Source organism: Balaenoptera musculus, chromosome 16 (assembly GCF_009873245.2).
Source record: "Balaenoptera musculus isolate JJ_BM4_2016_0621 chromosome 16, mBalMus1.pri.v3, whole genome shotgun sequence".
Lineage (NCBI taxonomy): Eukaryota > Metazoa > Chordata > Mammalia > Artiodactyla > Balaenopteridae > Balaenoptera > Balaenoptera musculus.
The window spans coordinates 32,727,175-32,752,532 of record NC_045800.1 but is presented as its reverse complement, the minus strand read 5'-3'; the positions used below and the strand labels follow the sequence as shown (position 1 = coordinate 32,752,532).

The 25,358-nt window shown below is 45.3% G+C and overlaps 1 protein-coding gene across 38 annotated transcripts in view; it reads right to left on the bottom strand.

Moving 5' to 3' along the window:
- The window catches only part of SORBS1 (sorbin and SH3 domain containing 1), a 241,675-nt gene that overhangs the window by 33,632 nt on the left and 182,685 nt on the right, over window positions 1-25,358 (bottom strand). For 20 of the 38 annotated variants that reach the window (XM_036828992.1, XM_036828997.1, XM_036828984.1 and 17 more), the window contains 7 exons: window positions 23,363-23,446; window positions 19,297-19,362; window positions 18,644-18,745; window positions 14,300-14,349; window positions 5,916-6,088; window positions 3,179-3,264; window positions 4-171 (listed from right to left, as the gene is read on the bottom strand). In XM_036828992.1, coding sequence (XP_036684887.1) covers window positions 4-171; window positions 3,179-3,264; window positions 5,916-6,088; window positions 14,300-14,349; window positions 18,644-18,745; window positions 19,297-19,362; window positions 23,363-23,446 — 729 coding nt within the window. Of the gene's footprint in view, window positions 1-3; window positions 172-3,178; window positions 3,265-3,926; window positions 5,391-5,915; window positions 6,089-14,299; window positions 14,350-18,643; window positions 18,746-19,296; window positions 19,363-23,362; window positions 23,447-25,358 lie in introns of all 38 variants that reach the window. The other 18 variants (XM_036828991.1, XM_036829004.1, XM_036829006.1 and 15 more) reach the window with 5 other exon arrangements.

The following is a 25,358-nucleotide window of genomic DNA, read 5'->3' as shown; positions in this document are numbered from 1 at the left end:
GACCTCTGACCCAGATTTCCTTTTTGCTGTATCGTCTATATTGAGGAGGTCCCCAAAGCGCTCATTAGTGATAAACTGATGGTGCGTCGGAATGACGCCCGTGTGGCGTCGAGCTGCAATATCGGCTTCTTCTTGCTCACGCTTAAGTCGTCTCTGGTCCGCTAAAAGTTTCTGCCATGAAATTGCATAAAATGGGCTGTGAATCATCTGGTCCAGGGTATTGGAAAACTGCCAACAAAAACAACTAAGGAAAAAGGTGCTGGGTCAATAGGGAGGAAACAGATGTTGGAGGGGCTTTATGGCCGCAACTGCAAGGTTCCCGCTGTAACCACCCATGTGCGCTCTGTGTAGGGAGGAGACAGCGCTGCAGGGAGAAACCGGGGGAACACTGGGATGCGGGGAATGCTGGGTCCCATACGGTTACGCTGTCTGCAGACTATCTCCCGGCTCAGCCAAAAGCCTCCTGCCTCCTGATACAAGGCGGCCAAGGCCAGGGCATCCAGGGGGTCCGTCCGGAGCATTCACGCGCATGGAGCATGGTGGGAGGCTGGAAGTGCTATCCTTCCCTCGCTCAGGCAGTGATGAGTTCCCATAGTGGGACCAGGGCTGGCTGATTCCTCCTGCTCAAATCAGGCTATTAAAACTGCTGTGGGCTTTTACTGTGTGGTTCTATGGCAAGCAGGTCATCTTTGTGCTTCCTGTTCCTGCTACTTTATGCTCAAGAGAGTAGAGATACCCATTTCAGAAAACGTGGCACCCCTTCTCCTAGGCCAGCCAACCCTTCCTCCGAGTACAATTGTTAGGAGGCCTCAGCACACGCACCAAAAGCTATTTATGTGACTGACAGAAGGCATCACTTACCTTGTACTTCCTACTTAACTATTTCTCCCTTAGGTGAAATGAAACGGAGTTTAAGGGAATGAGGTAGACTATAAATATAGGAGATAAACTAAGAATAATGGTACCTGGGTTTAGAAGAAATATTCTCTCCTAAATTAAGGAAATAGTCATCTATTTCTATTTTTAAAGGCCTTTTAAAATAATTAAACAACACTCCATTTAACTAAATGTCCTCACTGCCTACCGAAAGGACCCTATGGTAGAGAATTTTAATGTGTTTTCTTACTCCATACCAATCATACCTTCCTGGGATTAATATTCTTCGCAGGAAAGCATTGATTAGAACTGATCATTCTGAGCATTCTCAATAAAGCATTAGTCTTCTCCCAGCAGGTAATTAAATGCCTTAAGTGACACCTAGCCCCAAAGGATGGTGGGCCCATTTTTCTATTCTTCTCCAGGGTCTACCAGTAATAAAGCAATAACTCGTCAAATGGCTGTGGGATTTCCAGAGCTCAGGTAAGTTGTGGTAAAGATTAAATGAGAAAAGACGTGAGAAAGTGCTTTGTGAAGCACGGCAGAGCCCTGGTTTCCAGCTCTGCCTCTGGTACAAGGTAACTGGCTATGTGGCCCGAGGCAAGCCACTGCCCTGTGGCAGTCCTTTCCTGGATAAAACAAGGGAATTGCGCAGATGACCACTAATGTCCCTTCCAGGACTGACAGGCTCTTGTTTTCTGAAATGCCATTATCATCAATGTTAATAATAAGCCACTTGCATGGAAAAATGCCAGGACTGGCATTCCCTGAGCTGGGACATGTGAGTTGTTTCTGTAGCAATGGGAATGGACAGATGCAAACGGAGCAGAGCTCCCTACCCAGTGTGTGAATCCGACCTCAGCAAATCCATCATTCCCATAGTTGAAACACATAAGTCAAAAAACAGGGATAAAGACCCAAGGACCTGTGAGCCAGCGTTATTCAGGAAACAAGCTGCTCACCCTCTGAACTGCTAAACCAGCAAAGTAAAATCTGCTTCCCATGTGGTAGACAAGGATTCTATCACAAAACCTTCCATGTTGGATGCTAGGGTTTATACTCCTGAAATGGAATGTCACCTTCCCTCATCATAGCAGGCCAGGCTTCGATAGGTAGAATCTTGTATCTCAGTGACAGTGACAAAAAGGAGTCTGCTCTGTGGCCAGATGGACATCCATTGTGAGTTTTTCACCTTGTTATCACAAAGAATTCTGTCCATCAAATGCTTCCTCCTGTTTCTTTTCACAGACAGGCGCAAATGTCTTACTGAGCACTGTCTGTATTGTGCCCGGAGAAGGGCAGAGCTGTGGTTTTATTCGTCCTTTGTCTCTCTAGCTGGCAGCAATGACTGTTACCCTCCAGCTCTCTTCAATGTCAGCCTTACCCTAAATCCTTAAGGAAAATCCCCCTAAGCTCTGAAACCACCTCAACAAGACAGCACAACACAGAAAAAGGGCTTCAGACTTTACAGGGAAAGGGACAGAGTTGTATACACATGAACACCTTCCCTTGCTGCCACCAGCTTCAAAGCAATTCTTCCATCTCTTCATTGCAAGAAAACACTCATCAGAGCTTGTTTAAGCTATAGGACCCTTTCTTCTGGGAATGCAAAGTCTAGAGAACACGCCTCGTAATAACACTTCATCACAACAGCAGCTTGTGATTTTACCCATTTAGCTGATGTGCAGAACTACCTCTTCCTAAATCCCGAGAGAACGCGTTCCTTTCCCGGCCCCGTCAGTCAGATCACTGCAGTACAGACATTTCAGTAGCTGCAGGACAAGGTCTGTATCCTGAAGTTCTGGGGGAGAGGGGTTATCAACGCTTATTGGGGTATCTCTCTTCTTCTGAGTTAAAGGCAACTTCTTCAAACTGTTTTTATACAATGTATCATGGGCATTATTCTTTTTCAGTTTCCTCTTTCTCCTACTGCACATTTCTCAATATGAACTGTGCTTTGTGCCAACAGAGGATGGATTTCCCTGGAGAGTAATAAGGCGGGGGTTAGGGGGAAGGACTCTAGGTTCCCCTTAAGAGGCACTGAATGCAGTGGTGGGCAACCTCTTTCTGAACCTCCCGGGCAGATTTGGCATTTGGAACTTAGCACCTTGGGGAAAATCAGTCCTACTCTTTGGAAAAGTGGACTAAAAGAGGAGTGATTGAGCTCATGTCATATAAAAAGTCACCTGTGAAAATCCCAATGTTTGCTTCTAACTGCTAGGCCATGTCACCTCCCTGAATGTCTACTTCCTTCATATTTTTATCTGCACAAGAGCTAAGAGATTTCAAAGGGGGCGATTACCTCTTTATCATCATGACGTCTTCGAATAAATTCTTCTGTGGATTCCAAGTAATCAGCTGGTATAAAATGCCTTGGTGATTCTGAATCTTCAAAACAATAAAGTAAAGTTAAAACAGGCAAAGATTTAGTGGGAAACCAGGTTGGGAAAAGATTTCACCTTTCATCCATGACAAATATCAAGTTTGTACCGTCGTTGTTTGGTGGTCAGTATTCAAATTCTGAAGGAAAAAAAAACCAAATGCCCTCCCTCCCGATTTTTGGATTTACTTGTGAACTAGTTTCATACAAAGAAAACTAATCAGAGGCAAAAGGTGAGCAAAGACAGGACCGTCTTTGAAAAGTGTCCCTATTAAGAGGCGTGCAGGATCTTACAGGGACACACACTGTAGACTCACACACACATACACAGGGCCACCGAGAGAGGCTGCCTCTCAAAAAACCTCAGGGTGAATTGGGATTGGTGTGAACTGCAAGGGGTTCAGGAGTTCAAATGAACAAATTTCTCAGATGAGCTAAACGGCCAATTTTTCTTTCGAAACAGAGTTTGGTGGTTAGTCTAAATGACATGGGGGATCTGTTTTTTAAAGAAGTGCAGCCACTATGAGCCATGATTAATTGCCAAGCAAAACAAACAGAAAACAAAGGACGGACCAGAAAATGAGCACCAAGGGCACACGGGAGGAGGGAACAAAGCAAGCGGAGTGGAGAGGTGGGAGAGGTGAGACTGGGCAAATACACAGAAGGCCACCTCCGAGGGACGTTCCCAGTTCACTTTGGGGGTTGTTGTTCCTATCCAGGCTGTGGTCTGAGCACGGCAGAGAGTTCCCATTACTAAAGGCCGTCAGGCAGACCTCCGGGGCCGCGGGTCTCTCCTGAGGGGGCTCTGAGATCCGGCTCAGCCTGGCCATGGTGTGCCGGGAAGACAGGCGTCTGGGAACCAAGGGCCTCCCCCCGGAGGGGGACTCGTCCTGATGGGGCTGACTGGGGGGGTCTGGCTTCTGGCCCGAGAAGTCCCCGGGACAAAGCTGTCTGGGGGGATGCTGGAAGGGCTTTTTCAACCGAAAAGGGAGGGGGCTCATTAGGTAGATGTTCCTGAGGAGCGTGCCCTTGTCCCCCCTGGGATCCGGGCGCCAGTCGGGCCGCCGGGAGGTCTGCTGCTGCTCGTGCCTACGGATGGTGGTGAAGCGGGTGTAGGAGGCCGGGCAGGTGCCCTTGCACTTGTTGAGGCGGTGTTTGGGGAAGTCTCCGTGAATGCTGCCACTGCTGCCCTCTCGGCTGTCGCTGGAGACGTTTGAGCAGCGGTCCAGCTCGTCCGAGCAGGTGGAGAGCGGCTCGGAAGGCACGAGGCCCCTAAAGCCCAAGGTGGGGTCCGCCATCCGGTTACACGCCGGGGAGGCATAGATGCCCCCAGCGTTCAGCCCGCCCACCTCCCTGGGCCGGAGCTTGGTTGACTCCAGGAGGGACTCGGCCGAGCGGGCAGAGGTTAGGCCGCTCCGGGCCAGCATGGGCGTGGGGGACTTGCTCAGCCTGCCGGACAGGTCCAGCGACGGCATGGACCGGGACCGCTGAATCAGCTGCTCGAAAGCTGTGATGCGGGAGGAGACGGTGTGCTTGGGGATGTGCTCCGAGCCTTCCTGGCTGGGGCCCAGCTCGCCCCTGGCCAACGCCAGGCCGCTCCTCTCGAAGTGGGAGGCAAGATCCCGCACGCTGGAGGAGGAGACGGACCCCAGGAAGAGGCCTGCCCGGTTGATCTGGTGCATATCTCGGTAGAGCATGGTGAACTGCGGGCCAGCCTTCCTCAAGAGTGGGCAGGGCCTCCTGGCGCTGGTACTGTACTCCTGCAGGCTCATGGTGCTGCTCGACCTGCCGTCGTAGTCCCGCCGGGAGCGCACGAGCAGGTTCTCCGCGCTGCCCCCCACTTGCAGGGGGAGGCCTCTTTTGGAATCATTCAGAGGAACCGAGACACAAAGGTTCTCACAGCTCTGAGCCTTTTCGGATGGCAACAGGACGCTCTTCTGATCCTGCAAAAGAGCGCTGGGAGCAGAGAGCCTGGGTTTGAATTTGGAGGGGAGGATTTCCGAAATGCAGGCTTTCGCAGCGGACAGGGGTTTCTTGTGCTTACACCCGGGGCCTAACGTACTGCTACTGTGAACCGCTCGGCTATGAACTGAAGATGAAGAAATCATGTGAGCATTCCCACCTTTATGATCCACTGGAAAGCATGCAGAATAAAATAAACAGACCCATTAGGTTAAAGCTGAAAGCTGCTACAAAAAAAAAAAAAAAAGGAGAGGTAACATGCTCATTTGTCATAAGGGGTTTTTTGTTTTTTGTTTTAATTTCCAGTCGATGTCCCGAAGCAAAATAATCTGTGCTGCAAAGCAGGTGCAAAGATGCAAAGAAAAATGGCCACCCTGCTAGAGTTAGGAAAAGCTCAGCTAATTTCTAAGAAAAGGGAATCAGAACAAAAAAGAGAGAGATGCTTCAGGGAGAGCAAGGTTGGGGTTCAAAGGAAGGGAAACTATTCATACCAGAAAGAAAAATGGCCGGTGAGAAACTAGGGGAGGGGACTAGGAGGGCTCAGTGGCCTGGAAATGGATCTGAACAAGTCAAAACTTATCCCAGTAGCTGGAGGTTCACCCTCGCTGCCATCACCCCAGGAACGCGTGTGGATGGGCGAGAGATATCCTGATAGCCGTGTGTATGGGCGAGAGGCCTGCAGGCTTCGCCCAGTTACCTTTAGTTGAGGCCGAGCTGGATGGCCTCTTGAGCCCACTCAGGCCCTGGAGAGGGATATCTCCTCCTTCCAAGACGCTTTTATAAATCTGCCTCTCATTCTCCAAGCTGGTAAGATCCCCAGGAGCCCCATCTGATTCCCTCTTCACCGCGTGGAAGTTGGAAGAATATACACTGAGAACAATGAAATTTTAAAAGAGAGAAGAAAAAAAAAGAGAGAGTAGGATTTAGTACTTTTAACAGTTTTCTAAAAAAGCACATTACCAGCTGAGGACAAGGAAACGCACTTCCTGGCATCCCAGCCAAGCACCGTCCCTTCTAAAGGGCATTCTTATTTAGACATAGCGCTCTACAGACAAGGCAGGCCCACAGGTGCCCCGGGATGCTCAGGAATCGTGTCTAAACAGCAAGGTGCTCTATTTGAGATGACTGCCTTGTGTTTTAAAAGAATAACTCTGAGAAACACTGCCTGGGGATGGAGGGCAGGAGGGGGGGTGCAGACAGGAGGTGGCTCTGGGGGCCCAGTGGTTGCACACAAGATGGGACCGTCGAGGACATGCGTGGAGCTTCTGACATGTTGCCAGCCAGAGTTGGCCATTTCAAGTCCACCACCTGGATTATTTTTCTGGGTTGTTCCTCACAAGTGCTTTGACCAATGGAGCATTAAAATCAACAATGAAAGGAGGTGGCCCAGCTGCCTTGGGTCTCCAGGAAAATCAGCCCCCAGGTGCAACCGGAAGCTGGGATTCTATGTATTCTTATCCCATTCACTGCTTTCAAAATTTGTATTCAGCACCTTAAGACATGTATTATGAGTATAAACGATTGCTTGTTTACATCCTTCATTTATTTTTATCTTGTTGAAAGTCTAGGTATTTTTGCAAGTTACCACAAATCCTTTTTGGAATGAGGTGGGGCACAGAAAATATTAAGAGCACTTACTCACTGAACCCTCCCCCTCCCCTAATTCCAGTTTTCTATGCCCTCCCCCACCAACACACTGACATGTGGGCACGCGCACACACGCGTGCACACACACTCACTCAGATCAGTGATGACCCCTTTTCCACAAAAGCACTCAGGCTCCTGCTAGGCTGCTTTTCAGTTCTACCAAATTCCATTTACCAGTATCAATATGGAATTTTTCCAGCTCTAAAGATGTAAACAGCTTGATGAAATTACTTCATCCCAATATTTATTATGAACATTATCAAGTGGAAAGGAAAGTTTAAGGAATTACAATAGTGAACACCCATATACCACCCCCAACCTAGATTCTACAAGGAACGCTGGGCTGCATTTGCTTCCTCATACATCTGTCCATCTCTTTCCTTCTATCCATGCATCACCATACAATCATTTTTATACTTCCCGCAGACTCTGGGTCCCCAGAGTTACACACAATGACGGCAACAGCAGCCGTACACCCTGCTTGGTGAGATGGCCTATGTGCGGGGCAATGTGCTAAGTGCCCGATGATCATTCGCTCTTTAATTCCCACGAACGGTCCTACTTTCCCCATTTTCAGATGAGGACGAGGCACCGGGAGAGTCAGGCGCTCATCAAAGCTGGTACAGTCAGCAGACGGGCGGTGCTGGAACTTGAACCTTGTCTTCGGGCACCACCGACGGTACTCTCGGCCGCTCTAACATTTCCCTACCACCTAGGAGGCAGCACCTTCCAAGAGCCCAGGCTCGCACGTCACAGGGAAACGGGGCTTAAGAATGCTGGAGCTCCGTGTGTGTCATCACTGCTGAGTGCCACCTGCCACGAATGCACCCCCGGGACAAGCATATCCAGAGCCAGGAGTCAGAAGTGGAAAAGAGGTGGAAATTCTGTGGTAGGACAGGCAATGTCTCCACCTCAAAGTAGGCAAGTTCTCCAGAGCAATTCCATTGCTTCCAGCACTGGTAACACCCCCTCCCAGTCACCACCACTTCCTGGGCCCTTGCCATGTGCCCGCCACTGCTTTAAGGGCTTCACGTGCTCTATTCAGGGGACTGCCAGGCTATCAGGGCTCTCCCAGGCCCCTCCTCATCATCTCTGGCCTAGGTCAGGGGGTCAAATCTCTTCCCCTTTCCTCAGCCAAGACAGGAGAACATTATTGGGAATCTAAGGGGAAAGAAAACCAACCCTCAAAGCTGAGAACAAAAAGCATGTGAATGATGGGAATTCCCTGATGGTCCAGTGGTTAGGATTCCACGCTTTCACTGCTGAGGACGCGGGTTCAATCCCTGCTCAGGGAAGATCCTGTGAGCCCAGCGGCGTGGCCAAAAAAAAAAAAAAGGCATGTGAATGAAGTGAGTCTACATGCAGCCCTCCAGGGTTCGTGTCTCAGAGAGAGGCCTCTGGAAAGGTCGGGATGGGGGAAACACTCTTTATTTGCAGGTGCCCACTAGACTATCTCGGCCACGAGTATGCTCAATAAATATCTGTGGAATGAATAAAAGGTCACATTTTCAGAAAGTAAAAATTGGCACTTATGATCTGATTAAGGATATGCTTTGATTTGCGAAATTATGTATTTAGAAATTCTTTTACAAGTATAAGGATTATATCACATTCACTGAGGGCTCTTAGCTCCTGAAATCAGTGACCATGGAGTCATTGGAGGGGTGGAAAGAGAAAAACTACAGGGAATTAGGACGGCCTGAGCTTAGGCTGGCTGTCCTTACTGGTGCCCGCCTGGTCCCTGCTGGGAGGTGCCCACTCTCTCCCGCAGGCTCTGGGACAATGGCTGCACCCATGCTGCTTCTGGCTCTCCTGCTTTTGCCTGCAGGTGGCGTTCACCGACACCACCCAGGTTCTGATTAATAAAAACTGTCACCTCTTGCTAGAGAGCTGGAGGACCCCTAAAGGTGACTTGCAAGGTTGTGGCACTATCTGCCAATTTAAATAAATGTAAGCTCTTCTAAACTGGCTGTAAGTTTGAATTTCACAATGAAAAACAAATCTGCCCCTTTTCTAAATTTCCCCTTCACCGTCCACCCTCTTCTTTTTGGTTGCATTTTCTGATTTTGTCCTTCAGTTTAACCACATGTTTCTCCTTTTTTGTACAACCTCAACTAAGATCCATGCATAGATGTCCTTGAGGCTCACGGACCAATAGCCTTTTTGGGAGGGGACAGTCTCTAAAGCCCTGCTCACCTTGGTTTGGGGTTACCAGATCCCCCTCGGCACTGGGGGAGTGCCTGACGGCAGTTTCTATTCTGCTGTCCTTCCCCTTGAATTGCCTCAGCCTCAGTCAGAACCTCCCACCCAATCCTCCCTAGTTCCTCCTCACTTTTTTTGGTGCTGACTCTCGGCCGGCCATGACCAGCTGCCTGACCCCATACCGCCTCTACCGCACCAGCTGTCAGAACCTCCCTCCCTCCCGCCACTACCCCACCTCTGGCTTTACTCCACCCGTTATCACCATTTTTTCCTGCTTCCCCACCAGAACAACAAACCAGCACTCAGGAAACCTCTCAGAATGGATTTGCTCTAGCCAGTTGTTTTCTTTCTGATACCAAAGCCAACATGCTTTTTCCACATGTGTAACACTTTGCAACTGAGGGGCTCCTTGTTTCAAAACAGTATCTAAAAGCTCTTGACCAATGTTTTTAAATATATCATCTCCATCAGACCTCCTAATGTTGGAAAGACGTATCATTTGTCCCACTGTCCCCAGAACCGAGGACCAGAGGGGTGAAGGCATTTGCAGAAGGTCACAGAGTTCCTGGGTCTTTGCTGTGTTCAAACAGATCAGAGAAGATGGGAAAACGAGCCAGGCTGATGGAGAAAGGCCCGATCAGGACTAGCAGCCCCCGACTGCTTCACAAAACAAGTCAAATTCAGAAGCTCAGCCCTCCGTAGCCTGAGCTGAGCTGTTTTCGGTTCGGAAAGAGCAAGCCGGGTGGGGAGAGGGGGGACAGTGCGGAGAACTCACCCTCTGGCTGAGATGCAGAGCTGGCTGCTGAGTTTCAAGGGGGATTCAATAAAAACACACTCACTGAAAGGGTAAAGTGAGAGAAGAGAGCAATCATCTTAGGCCCAGCTGTTTCAATCATGCTACCAGGAGGGCTCTGGAGGAGACAGGCAGGGTCCTGGCAGGCTGTGATTCCAGCCCGGCTCCAACGAGGAATGTGATTGCTGAGGCAAACCCACTCTGTTTAAAAACTTGGAAACAATCTGGTTCTCTCAGCCTCAATTTCTTTCATCTGCAAAACTAAAAGGTGCAAAGAGACTGTCCATGAAATCCACGCTCAAATCCGTAATCTATGTAGACCTTTCTTTTGAGTTCCAGACACAGACATTTAACTGCCTTCTAGACGTCCTCACCTACATGGTCCTCAGGCATCTTAAACCCAACCTGTCCCAAACCAACCCCAGCTCTGTTCCTCTGTCTTCCTTCACCCAAGCCAGAAAGCCAGGGGAATCAACCCCTTCTCCCTCCCCTTGCTCCCCAGACCTAAGCAGTCACCAGGTCCTGCTTACTCCCTGCCCTTGACACAGCTCACATTAATCCTGCTCTCTCTCTCCTGGGACTGCTCGTCTATACCTCTGCAGGAAGCACATCACCACTCCCCGAGCCTGCAGCCCTGACTCCCTCCAATCATATCTGCAAATCACTGCCAATGATATTTCTAGAGAAGATCTCAATTTGTCATTCCACTGCTGATTTTATTCATGCCACAAATATTTACTCAGCACCTACTAAGTGTCAATCACTCTGCTAGGTGGAGATTCAACAGAGGACAAAACAAAAAATTCCAGCCTCATGAATTCACTGTTTAAAACCATTTGGTGTTTTCAGGAAAAAAAAAAAAAGAAAGTAACTGTTTCTAGACATTGGGGAAGGGAGTCTAGACAATCTTAAAGCCTTCTGTACTGCATGAAAAAAATTTTTTGTATTTATAATGTAATGCTACTGTCATTCACTTTTTATTTGCCGCTGCTCTATAAAACCTTTCTTCCATTCTCCCCAAAACAGAGGTGCTCACTCCTTCTTGGGTCCCATCATTGAATTTACCACACTGCATTCTGATTGTCATGTACAAGTGTGTAATTTCCCAATGACACTCTGAGCCCCTTGAGGCCACGCAGTTTATCTTATGAATCATTGTATGCCTGGTGTCTAGCACTGTTCACCAAATAAATATTAGCAGAAAAAATGATTCTATGAAATTACATGCCTACAAGCACACAGATTTCTGACATTTTTAAGGACCAGGGGAGTCTCTAATCTTTCATGTAGCTCTTCAGGTAATGATTTGTGTTTTGATCTTACATTAGATTAAGGGAAATAATGTTTTCTCTAGTGGACCATCACCATTTAGGAAAGAGCAGCTTGTTCTTGAGTGCCACCTGCTGGCCAAATAGAGTAAAGCTCTTTGGTTAGGCAAAAAAATGTATTCGTGCCAATCAATGCCGAAATGATAAGTCATGATGAAAATACACTGCTGACTTATAGATCTGATAACTCCAGGGAATTAAATTCAAAATGGGACATACACTATGATTACAGGTATGAAAGATATATTTTTTGAGAGGAAGGACTGATGTTGTATTAGGGTATTGGGGCTATGGGTGAATTTCTTCCTTTCTATTCCCAGGTTTTTCTAATATTGTGATATGGACTCATGCTAATAAAATGCTAAACTGCAGTCTGCTCAAGGTGTAAAAGTAGATTTAAGACAACACTATCACTTCTCCAGTGACCACAGAGTTGTTGATCCTGGGCTATCAGTGACTCCTCTTTCTTCAGCCCTCGGGTTAAGTCAAGCCTTGCCAACGTTTCTTTCACATGTTTTGTGTCCATGCAGTGAAAGGGGCCAGATTCAGTTCACAAGCAGCCTGCCTCAGTGCTAAGCAAGTTGGATTCTAGTTAATTAAGATTCACAGATGCATTCATTTATTCAACAAACACTTATTGTGCATTTTCATATGTATCAGGCACTGATACACTTATGTTGACTCCTCACCAATTCCAAATACTGAAAAACCTAACTCATTTGAACAAACTGGGAGAAAACCAAGCCTGAATTACTGAAAAATCCCCACATGGAAGAACAGCAGGAGGGAAAAGCTCATCTATTCCTGTCAAGTGTTTCATGAGAGCTGGGCTATGGCTGAAAAACAGAGGTCTCTGGACCTATTTCCGTGATACAAATACAGTGCTTGGTAAATTAACACATCAAGTATCTTTATGTACACCAATACTCAGAGTGTCTGAAAGCAGTTTGCTCTTTTAAAAAGTCTGCATGAGTCCCCCTCAATCCTGCTAACACACTATTACACAAATGGTTAAGCTGTTTTTTTAATCACTCAAAACAGTAAACCCTAGCATGCCTTTGGTTCATTTATTACCCAATTTTGAATCAGTATTGGTGCAGGTGAGAGTTTACTGCTGCCACCAGCAGATCTTGGTAGTCTCCTGGCCTAGAACGTCATTGCTCCTACTCTGGTGGTAGTTCTGCCACACACAGCTGTGGAACCTGGGCACACACTACTTTTCTGTGCTTGTTTCCTCACCTATAAAATGGGGATAAAAAATAACGCCTGATCCTGAAATGTTGAGGACTAAATGAGGTAAAGTATATACGATGCTAAGCACAGGGCCTGGCACATAGTAAATGCTCAATAAGTCGTTAAAATTATCATTTCATTCAAGACCTGCACTCTTAACTCTGATATCCTGTGGGAGCTGCCTTCTGAGTACTTTTAACCTCTACAATCTATTTCATTCAGTTGCCACGTTGCCTTTTTATTTACTAACGTTTATTTATTTATTTTTTGCGTGTTTTGCCCCTGAAACTATTAAGGGACTGCATCTTATGCTCCTATTAGAATACCCAGCATAGGGACTTCCCTGGTGGCGCAGTGGTTAAGAATCCGCCTGCCAATGCAGGGGACACAGGTTTGAGTCCTAGTCCAGGAAGATCCTACATGCCGCAGAGCAACTAAGCCCGTGCGCCACAACTACTGAGCCTGCGATCTAGAGCCCGCGAGCCACAACTACTGAGCCCTCGTGCCACAACTACTGAAGCCCATGCGCCTAGAGCCCGTGCTCTGCAACGAGAAGCCACCACAAGGAGAAGCCCGCACACCGCAACGAAGAGTAGCCCCCGCTCGCCACAACTAGAGAAAGCCCGCACACAGCAACAAAGACCCTGCACACAGCAACAAAGACCCAACACAGCCAAAAATAAATAAATAAATTTATATTAAAAAAAAAAAAAAGAATACTCAGCATAGTGCCTTAGATCCGGTAGAAATTCACTCAGCCAGCCACCTGAAGCAATTTTTTCACCAAAGTACCCTAATCCCAGCTCGCTGACTTTCAAATGAAACTACTCTTGCAAAATGCCTTCTTTGGCAAGATATGATAGGCTGGATATGCCCAAGTGACCATAATATTTGCCCCCATAAACTCAGCATTCAGACCAAGTCAGGCTTCTATTTGAAGAGGTGAACTTTGCTCATTGTGGACTTACCCAACCCAAATGCAACAGGTAATAGTGTGCCTTTCCTCCTTGTCATATTTCAAAGAATGAGATACAGATGATGATATAATGGTGATGAGATGAGAAGCTGCTCCTACCAGAACAGCTCCCAAATCTATAGGGTGCACCAGGCAGTGTGGAGATGCAGTCCTTGCCCTCATGGAGTTCATAATTTATTATAGTTATAAAAATACAAGAGCATAAGTCAGGTATACAGCAACAGCAGTAAGTGCCATAAGAGGTACTAATATGAGACTGGGTATAGGAAGGATCCGTTAGGGCCCATTTATACAAGCTAAAGTGCTGGCTATTCACCATGTTTGTAAGGGTAGGGAGCAGCAATGAAACATTTTCGGCTGGGATAACAGCTGCATAGTAAAGTACAAAGACAAGTAATCTAGGAGAGGACCTGGGATGGTTTGGGGACGGGAAAGGAGTCTGGTGGTTACCCCATGAAGAAGTGCGTGGGGTGTGCATTCATCACTCAGGCAGAATTCTAAGAATTGGTATGGGGGAATAAACCAAGATCTCTGAGAATCAGACAAGTTAGCCCCTTCGTGGCTCCATCTTTCCTTGTGATACGTCCAGCCCGAGGACCTCACCCCATCCCCGCCTTTATACCAGATGTGGCCTTAGTCACACACTCCGTTCCCCCAAAGATCAGCACACATTCTAAAGGTAAAGATGCCAACACAGGGAAAAGCTTATCAAAGGTAATATGAATCAACACAAAATTAATTTGGAAAAGGAGGAGAAAAAAAATAATTTGAAGATGATAATTGCTACTTATCACCAAACTGTACATCATTCAAATCCACTAGACTGATAACAAAATACAACACAAGCCTCTTCCCGTTTCTGATATTTAATACATCAAGCCATGTAAACAGTGATAACTTACTATCCAGGAGGCTCTGAAGAAATTTCCGGAGTGGGGCTGACTGCTGAGCTCTGTAAATGTCAAAAAAAAAAAAAAAAAAAAAAGAATGTAGATGACTTACTTCGACTCAGATATTTCAAGCCAAGGGGAAAACGAGAGAAGTCCCTTTCCTTTCCTAGTTTAGATGAAGCCCTCTGGGAGATGGGGAGCTCGGCTGGAAAAGTCTCAGTGCTGGTGGAAGGCGGTGCTCTTTCTCTAGAAGGAGGACTTCTGGGCTTTTGCCTCTCAGTGGCTGCAACCAGGGCTCTCTGGGTGGGTCGGGAGACACCCCACTCCTTACATTTATCTCCAGTCGCAGGCCCACTGGAAAGATGGCCCACCGCTTGGCAACAGGCACTAGTGACATGGACAGCACCCTCCAGCAGCTTATCCCCCCACCCTCAGAGCCCCTGCCAAGCCCACCAGACTCCTTCATGCACCCACATGCCTCAACCAGAGTGTCACCCAACACTTCAGGTGCAGAACATACAAAAATGCATTTTACGGTGCTTTGTGTCCACCTAGGGGGGTGGGATAGGGAGGGTGGGAGGGAGACGCAAGAGGGAGGGGATATGGGGATATATGCATACATACAGCTGATTCACTCTGTGATACAGCAGAAACTAACACACCATCGTAAAGTAATTATACTCCAATAAAGATGTTTTTTTAAAACTGCATTTTAAAAGACTGTACTTTTAGATCATTTATTTACCCCTGCAGATTGAGAAGTGTGGAAATTGGGAGAAATGCAGTTCCACAAAACCTATTAATGACCATTTCAGCGTGACGGGAGGGAACATGTTATCAAATTACAGGCCCCTATGCACAAGGAAGAAAACCAAGAGTCTATGCAGAGAAAAAGCAGCATAATTACAGAGTTTAGGGTTTCTATTGTCTTGGAGAAAGAAAGGCAAAGGGTTCAATATATTTGTTTTTAAAAATAATGTGTTAGTTGAATACATCAACATAAAAGTTAACGTTTAAAGATACTCCTGGGAATTCCCTGGCTGTCTGGTGGTTAAGACTCTGCGCTTCCACTGCCGGGGGGCACGGGTTCGATCCCTGGTCGGGGAACTAAGATTCCGCAAACCACACAGCGCGACCAAAACCAAAAGCTCCTACCTCTACTAATGACCACTTCAAGGAAAACAAGCTCTGTGGAGGAGGAGAGGTACTTGGGGAAAGGAGAGAAGGAAAAACACCAGGAGAAGGAAAAGGAAGAGATTGGGAGAGAGGGAGGATGACGGGAGGGGAGGGAGCCTTCGTCAGGGGCTCACCCCCAGCCCTCCTCTGCCCTCCACCCCCACTGCTCCTGAGAAGGCACTGCTCTCACCTCCACACCCATCCTTCCAGCCCCTTTGCCCGCACTGGTCTCCCAGCCTTGGCACCTGCCCCGTTGTGGGTCTCCATCTTGGAAGAACTTTTACACAACCCTGCTGAGTCCTCTGGAAACATCCCCCTTCCTTCCTTCCACAATCACATGTTGCCAGTCAGTGCTGTATCCCTGGAGGCTCCCCTGATTCTTCACCACATACTCTACCTCCCATCAACTACTTATCCAGCAACCTCTGAAGTTTTTAGAAGCCTCTTGGTTACCAAGTGCACTGACCTTCCCTCAGAGTCTATTTTTGGGGGACCCCTCGGGCAACTCTCATACTTGCTCCATCTCTCACGTTTCCTCCTCACTCTGGTTTTCTCTGACCTGCCCCTCTCCTCCTGTTCTGTGTCATCCAACATCCCGATGGGTAGCTGCCTGTCTCCCATCCTTTCTCTCTGCATGACTCTCTCTTCTATCTGTAATCTACTCCCAGGTTGGGTGTCTCCACCTGCTCCCAGGGCTTCAACCATCACTTCTCTTCAGGTGACTCGGATTGACTTTCGACCTCCCTGCCTCTCATGAGACCTAGTTTTCTATTTCCAACTGTGTACTGGATATTCCCTATATGATACCAAACCAACACCTCAAAAATAAACCACCTTAAACCACCTCCTTCACCTTACCTCTGCACTGATTTTCTCCCCACCTTTCTTATGTGACATACTGATGTCCCCATTCTTCCAGGTTCCTGGCGAAAACCCTACAGTTGTCTGTGTCTCCTTCCCATTCCCCAATTCTTTGTTCTTCACACCAATTAGTTAAAATGTCCCACTGCAATTTCCTCTGTGATTTCACATCTACCCTCATCCCTTCATGCTGGTGCCACTGGAGTACTCACCCCTACATGCCTGGACTGCTACAGTAGCCTCCTTGACCTCTCAACCTCCAACTGGAGGTTATCCCTTCAGTTCAACCTCTCTAGAGCGAGGACACTAACCTTCCTAAAACACTAGTCCTGAATTACATCATTGACTTGAGGGCAAAATCAACCATCTCTTTAACCATATTTTTGGAGTCTCTACAACCCAGGGTCAACCCTCTCTTCCCAAACCTGCCTTCCACTATTATCACCCCAAATTTTCTATTACAGATGAATTCATCTACTTTATTCCTGAATCCATCCTAAACACGTTCACTTTTGTGCTCTCTACCATGCCTCAAATGGATGGCCCCCACTTTCGCCATGTACCTAAATTCCATCAATCCCTTAAGATCCTGGCCGACTCCTGAGAAGTCTTCCCTGATTTCCTGGAAGATTTCCCCCTCTTCTGAACACTTAGAGGCCGTAGCGTTCATTTAGCTCTTACCAGGCACTGCTGTGTACTGTTGGAGATCTTTTATTTATGAGTGTGACTAAGCTGTCACATTCTTGAAGGCAAAGTCCACTCTTGTGCTGATTTAGAACCTCCCTCAGCACGTCACACACACGTTAGGGACTACGGGCAACGCATAATTGAACCAATGCCAAGATGACTCATTCATGCATCAGACACCTCTTCAGGCCCACCTAGCCCCAGGCAGGGTTGTAGGTACCTGGATGCCATCTCTGCCCCAAGGAGGCTGCGGTTACTGCAGTAGTTCTCTAGCTGCTGTCCATCCTGCCACATGTTACAGGACCACTCTTATTACAGTACTTTGAAAAAAGTGCCTGCTGATTCATTTCGGGCTCCCCTCCGGCCCCCCAGCTCACTTCAGGACTTACCTGCAGCCACAGTTCTCCTTTAGACCCAGCTCAGACCTCCATTCCCACAGCAGCTACAGCTGGTGCCAGTCTCCGCCCTGGTTGGAGACTCAGCGCCCCACTATGCTCACCCCGTCACGCATCTGCCTGATTGCATGCACCGTCGCTCACCTTCTGTGCTCCCCTGGGCCTAACCGCTGGTCCTGCTGGCTACCTCGTCCTTCGGTGACTCTGAATTCCCAAACCCTAACTCCCCTGGATCTGCTTGCAGTGCTTGGCTTCTGCCCCTCTTGTCCCGGGCCCCCCTGGCTGCGGCCATAATCACCTGCTTTGAGTCTCTGGCTCTACATGACTTCGTACCCAAGTCACACACACTGGTGGCCTGACCCTCCTTGTCTCAGTTCTGCTTAAGAATAACATGGTCCGTTAGCATTTTTTCCACTTCTCCTGCCACAGTCTGTGGACGTCCCAGCCTCGTCGGCAGTGTCCGCATTCCTTTTTTATTTTCTATAAAGATACCCTTTCCTTGTAAGCATCTCCTTTGTTTTGTCAGGGAGCCCTGGGGGTAGTTCTCCAAACATTTGGTATTTTTCTTCGCCTTGGGAGCCCATTTACCCTGGACTCTCTCTTTTTCTGACATATCCTTTAATAATAAACCACATTGGGACATAGCTCCCTTTAAAAATATCAATGTAGGCAGAGTTTCAAACGCTTGTGGCCAGGCTGTCTGGCCTCCAGAGTGCATTTTTTCATTAAGAACTTTCTGACCTTTCAAATTACAAATACTACTATTCTGACAGTGCCTTGCACGCAAGAGGCACTCGAATCACAGCCGCTGTGTTTTGGAAAATGATCTCTGAGGTTGGTATCTCCCAGGGCTGCAAAAAAGACACGGGAGTTGCCCCAAAAAGGCTCCCTGAAAATTCAGAGAAGGTATACACACAAGGGGGCAGAAGGGGAGTTAAAAGGGTGACCCCTTGAAAGCAGAGAAAGAGGATGATAAGCGGGGGTAAGGGGGAGCAGTTAAATCACCAGCCACCCTGCATATATATTTGAAAAATCCCCTTTAAGGAAGATGCCAAGCTCAAAAGAAATCCAAACAAAAATTAAGTTGGGGGGTCAGGGGTGATCTAAAACAGGAGTCAGAAAGCCATGCAGCTTAAAAATGCCCAGCATACCCATTCATCACCCCAACTACATCAAAAACCATAGAACAAAGAAGAAAGCAAAGGGAACTGAGGGCACGAGAAAAACTCGGAAATACCTGTGACAGGTTTGCACTGGGTGCTTTATTAAGCGTCTCCGTTTTTTCTAAATCTGCCTCTAACTCTGTTTGGCAGAGGTTGAGATCTTTTTCTAGATTAGTCTGGTTCAAGAAAGAAAAGATGGGAAAGAGTGTTTTAGTTAGGAGGAAAGGCAGACAGCATGGAAGGTTACGTTTGAAAAATGAGTTTGTTTAGTATCATACATTAATAAGGCAAAGATGGCATGACTAAAACACAAGAGCTTACTAGAAATGAGTTAAAGACAGGAAAACAGAGAATGCAACATTAGGCATAGAGAATATAAATCCTGTGGTAATCAGAGCTCCAAAACTCTACTTGCTAGAGAGAGGAACTATACAGACCCCAAAAACCTACCTTTTAGGAAATACCTATTTTCTCTTTTTCAGAGTATGGTGATTATGACACATACTATATGTCAGAAGAGTAAGCAATTGCTTTAAAAACCTCTACACATTAGTATAAGTCTTAGAGACTTTGTTAAACTGTTTTATCACCAAGCCAAAAAAAAAACAAAAAAAGTTACAATCAAGTTAAAAATAAAAGGGGGGGGGATTTAATAAAAGAAAAAAGCCCACAACACACGCACACTAGCCAGGCCAGAGCGCACACACACAGCGCACAGTGGAATTACCTTTCTATCCTCTCTAGGAAGGATAGAGCAGTCTCCAGGAGTATAATCCCATATCTTTTTGGGAGGCTGACGGGAAGCAGAGGAGGAAATGAAGAAATGAGCGTAAAGACATAAAGACAAACATGGAGACCGGCTCAAACCAAGAGGGGCAACGCTAGGAGAACTGTCTCAACACAGAAAAGTGAACTAAAAAACAAAAGGAGCGGGCACCCTGTCTCCTGAGGCCACCTGGGGACCCCGTGGAACTCAGGAGCTGGAAATGTTAAAGTGGGAGGTTTATTTCTGCATCTCTGTCTCAAGAGTCAATCACTGTTGGATTCTACATATTGACAACTTTAAAAAGAACAAAGGAAAAATAAAAAAAGCATTAACACCAATTTGAACAAAAACAAACATTTAAATTCCTCATTGTTCTTTTCCAACTAAGATGGACACTGAGAGCCTACATTTTGGGAGCTAGTCTTCTCCCCTGTAAAATTCATTATGTCTTCATAAACGTGTGAATTTGGAGATCTGACCAAGGGTGGGTACATGGTGCTAAACGTGCTTCCTGTGGCTTGTGGCAATGAAATCCATGTATGAAACAGGTGTTAAATATTGCACTGTAGAACTAGACAATTTCACTAGATAATTTTTTAAAAATCTCCTTTTACAGTTTAACTAGACTTTGATAATACTGCTGATGGTAGAGTCAAACCTCCCATCTCTCTTAGAGAGCAGAGTTTATACTTTGAATTTAAACAGGGAACTGTAAGGTTATTTTTATTTTCTCCTTTAACTGTTCATGTTAGAATTAGAACTGCATTCCTGAAGTAGAAATCTGCCAGGAGAATTGTTTTAAGCGGGGTCCAGAGGGTAGGACATCTGGAAGTTACAGGCCACTTCTATCTTTGCAACCTCTCTTTCACTAAGTAAACCTTCTTGTTCTGCCCACTTACACTTGAAATTTCTTACACAGTGACCTCTGAGGAGATGAGATCATTAATAACTCCTATCATTCTGTGCAAATTTCATCATAACCAACTCTACGGAAGCATTCAAATTAGTTTTACATTTTGCCTTAAGCTTACTTACAGAAATCACATCAATTTCTGTAGGAATTAGGGGGAGAAAAAAGAAGAAAAAGCTGACACTCCAGGCCAAATAAAAAGTAATTGATTTTACAAATGAAACGTAATTGATTCCAAGGTGCCTTCACCAGTAACTTGTGTATGTAATATAAATTGCGTATATTCTGCAATTTGTAAAGTAAGTGCCACTGACAATTACCATTCATCTTTAAGCACTTAATAACAGTTGGACTGTTAATCTGGGGATGGAGATGTTTTCAAGTCACTGATGGTAGCCCTACTCATTTACTTACTGCAAAAAATAAGACAGTGTTTACAAATTAAATTGGTTTTAAATAATCTTCCCCCAAATGGTCCCTGGAGTCTTAAATTAGTTGATATCCTACAACTCATTAGACCTAAAAGGTATTACAGTCAGGAGCTTGCTGAAACTTCAGTTCATTTTGGGTGGCTTTAAGTGAAGGGGCCAAGGAAGAAAGGAGTTCAGGCTAAATGTCTAAAGTTCTGGCAGGCATTACTAGGGGGAAGTGGGTCCTAGGTTCATGTGGTGTAAAAAGGAGAAACGATGATCCACATGGTTGATAGGAGTTTTAATTTCATTCTGCTTCTGAATGACCGAAAAATCTTCCAAAACAACTGCCATGGATTACACCCCTTTTATTTATGTCTCTTGCTCTTTTGTGGCCCAGAGTTGATTGCGATAGGAGAGAAGTGAAGAAAAAATTTCTCCCCATCACACCTTCCTCCCAAACTCTGGGAGTAATATCCAGTCATCAACCTGGTTCAACCAGATAACAAGCCCACCCTTAGGATGACTCAGACCATAAGGACCTGTTCACCTCAGTGCTGTTCCTCAGGATACAGGCATTGATTAAGCTATTTTGGCAAGTCTTCAAAAGTATCATCTTTTATTACTTTAAAAGACCTACACAAAAAAAAGGTAGTCCCATTTAAGAAGGACTCTAAGGTCTATGCAAGGAACACTCTGGCTTCAGAGCAAATGACATTTTGGAAAAGCATCTCTAAGTCTTTAAATAATTAAGAGGCAGTTAGGACAACAGGGTAGGAATACACATTATAGGAAGGTCCCCGTACGCAAATGGACCGTGTTGTCAACGTTTGTCTGGATTGGTTGTGTGGGCTCAGGCTAGGCTATGGTTTCCAGAAGAAACAATGCTAATTCACGGAGCTATTCACAGAGCCTATCTAAATATGCTGTGACTGAAATGCTGTCTACTGCTAACGAAAGCAGTATCATTTACGATGACAGATTTAATAAAACAAACCAATCAAAATTAATTAGAAAAAAATGGCTTCATAACTTTTCCTAAAAGTTAACATTTCAGTAAAACTAATATAGTTATTTGTTATCTGGCAAATAAGGAGATGGCTAGAAATTTGTGGATTCTGAACAGGGTTCCAAAACTCAATGGCATAGACTCCTTATTATAAACAATTTGAAGCTAATACCTTTTGCTTTCTCTGATGAAAGTATGGCATTATTATTGTGTGTACCAATCATGGTCTTTTTTTTGAGGGGGCAGGGGTACACATTTCTGCAGGTTTTTTTGTGAGATAATTGAGCAGGTTTTAAGAAAAAGAAAAGGAAAAGGGTTAGGATACTGTTAAATCTTTGCATGTGGAAGAGACTGCGTGAGGTAGACTTCATTGATGTGTGAATGGTGGACAGCAGAGAAAACAGGGAGAGAGAGAAGTGAGGTGTGTACCAAAGCTTTGGGGAGGGGAGGAGGAGACGGTGCAGGCTTTGGGTTGGATGCTTCCCTCTCTGCTGGTCATTAGGTGGCGCTGTTCATCCAGGACACCTTGGCTGACATTAAGTGACAGTGTCAGGGAGGGGACAAAGTGGGAGGAATGCCTGTTCCTACAAGAAGGGGTGTTTGCAAGGCAGGTGCTCCTAACTCAGAAAATGACTGAACATGCAAACAAAGCTCAGCAATTCCAGAGCAACAGTTAAATTTCTCCGTCTTCATCTTCATTAAAAATGTACTACAGAATTTAACATTTTACTGAACTATAAAGTTAACTGCTATCTGCAAATAAAACTATCATTCTAAATCATGGTGATTCAAATGCCGGATTCAATGCTTAAAGTCTCATACAAACATCTAATAAAATGTTTTATTTTTATACACTAAATCCCTCCACCTGTAAATTCTTTTTGCAGCTGTAATAATTAAGACTTTAAAGTAACTAGAGCTTTAAAGTCAGTTTCCAGTCATCTCCAGTGGAAAAAGGAGCTCAATTCTCCCTTCGGTTTGATACTCCTTTGGGTACAAGGCCAAGAAAATCCTCCTTTAAGTGCCAAAAATCAATTTGTACCAAAGCGAACTCAGACACATCACAGGGAAGCTACAGGCTATTGGGCTGAATACTAAGTTTGCTAGAATTCCTCACTCTCATTTCTAATTTTGGGAAATATTATCCTACCTCATAGAAATCATTCCCTAAAAGTCGCCTGTAACAGGATGGCATTCGAGGATCACCTCTGCATAGAGAGGACCTTTTCCACTTGCGCTGGCACTTCCCTTGCATGCGTGCTTCTAAAATTTCTATTTAAAGCAGTGACAGTGCTGGTCTTTCTCAGTGTGTAATGCATTTTCCTGGTTGTCTTTGGTATACCATGAAGACTTTGGTCAAGGAACTGAACCAAAGGCCGAAATAATGCAATCTACAAGGTGTGTGATATTTGTTGCTAGTGGTGGGAGGTCCTGAAACAAGCAATGACTTAGCCATGTCTCCTGGGGGATTTTCTAGCAAGAAACACTGTCCAGAGCTCACTGTCCTTTCTTGGTGAAGTAAAGCAATGGGAAGCTCACAGGTTGTAGCGAGAATAGACAATCCCACCACTGACAGCCAACGAGGCTGCTCCCCACTTCCTGAATTCTTTACAAATAGGTCTGATTTTTTAGCAGCAACAATGCATCAACAGCACTATTAAAAAAGGTGTCTATAACCACTGAAGCTATTAAACTTACCGGTTTCCCAAACTCCAATTCCGAAAAGAATTTATACCAAGGTTCATTCTTTAAATCTATCTCTTCTGGGCTTATATCCCGACTCTATAGGGGTTGGTGATAGGGAAATGGAAGAGAGAGAAGGATAACATTATGCAGAGATTACATAGGAACCGGCCAGTAGAGATGCAGTGGTTTCCAGAAATATACAGCACCTGCATTCAACAGCAGCGATCATCCGTTTCTTTATTGACATGAGCAAAATCAGGGGAGCTGAAACAGGCGGGAAAGGATGTGTTTATGAAAACAGGCACACTGAGGTAGGGAGCAGTGAGGGAGGCATTCTCGGTCCCAAGGCAGAGGGACGACAGATGGAGAACGCTGCACCACACTGCCGCCTTCCCAACAGATCTGAACATGGGCATGACAGTTTCCCTTGGTAATTGTCGGAGTGGTGGGAGAAAAGAGAGCCCTTATTAAAATAGCTAAAATAGCTCTTTACAAAGAGCTATTAGTTAAGAGCAAATAACCTGGGGAGCACATCAAACGTTTAGCCATCTACGCCAGATGAGTACAGCAAGCACTTTTTATGGGCTAGTACAGTTTTAGTACTTATTTGCAAGGCTGCCTTAAGGTTTTCAAAATAAGCAGCAAATACTGACACTTTTATAAAAGCCAATTTGTTAATACTGCATCTTTAATGGCACATGAGTAGGTGAGAAACCATGTCCCATACAGAGTAAAGTGAAAGATGATGTAAGTAAAAACAGTAGACACAAGTGAAAAAACATTTTAAACAAGCATCCATGGGGGATGAATACAGACAGAATATACTTTGTGTTCTACGAAATAAACATTAAAGAACTAGGGGAAAAATAAAGCGAGGGAAAAGCTGAACAAGACAGATAACAGAACGATAGGGGGGGAAAAAACTTCTGGGTTACGTTACAAAAATAAGTTAGATTTCTCATTTTATACGACTCTAAAAAGTAGTTCACAGACTGATGATATGATTCCATGGGATTTCATGTTTAATCAAATATTTATAAAGTTCTGGTACCTTGCTCTGTGGAAGAGCATGTGTTTCCGGAAATAATTAGTTGGAAAATGAATGCCTGGAAAGCAAATCAGGTTTCCCCTTAATAAACTGGAGATATGGTCACATCAGATAGAAGTGTTAGAGGCTCACGGCTTAATTCCTATGGGTATATACGTTTCAAAAAATCTTGATAGTCACAAAAGAGAGAGGTGGTGATATTCTGACAACAATATGAAATAGAAAATGTACATTTTCCACTGTGATTGAAAACATCATAAGAAACTTCACGCCCTCAGGGCCACAACACATGAGGAAGGAAACTGCAGATCCTGTGGACACTTCTCCAAGTGACTCCTTCACAAAGCTGCTCCTCCTGGATACATTTTTCTTAACATTCAGTTAACAGGCCTTTTGTAGCTTATTGAAATGAGCGTAAACTTCCTTAGTGACCTTTACCAATCTCTTCTAAAAATCCCTATAAGAATCTTTACCATTATTTCTACTTTTGCTTTAAATAGAGGAAAATACGGCAGAGAACTTTTCTTCAACAGAAATTAACTGGATAGAAGTTAGTTGAAATCAAAGGGAAATATATATTGAAACAGAGTCCGCCCTCTTGAAACCAGATTAAAACCTCCTCCAACTGTCTTTAGGGGCGTAGGGCTTAAATCTTGAAGAATGCGTGTTCCTTCTCAATGGATTTTGCAATTATGTAAAATAATGGATTCTGTATTTATTCAGTGAAATGAGGCACAATATCTACAAAGACACCACTGTTCAGGAGAGACAGTTTAGACACTGGGACACCCTAGATCCTTGTATGATGGATGGGGTTTCATGAAACCTATTTCATGTTTATTATTTTAAAAGACTATTTATAAATTGCTCTCTGGGAGTAGTTTTTCTTTTCATTAAAAAAAAAAATGTATCAACTCTTTCAGGAAACTGCCTGAATGCTTTGGTACTCAGTCCTGAAAG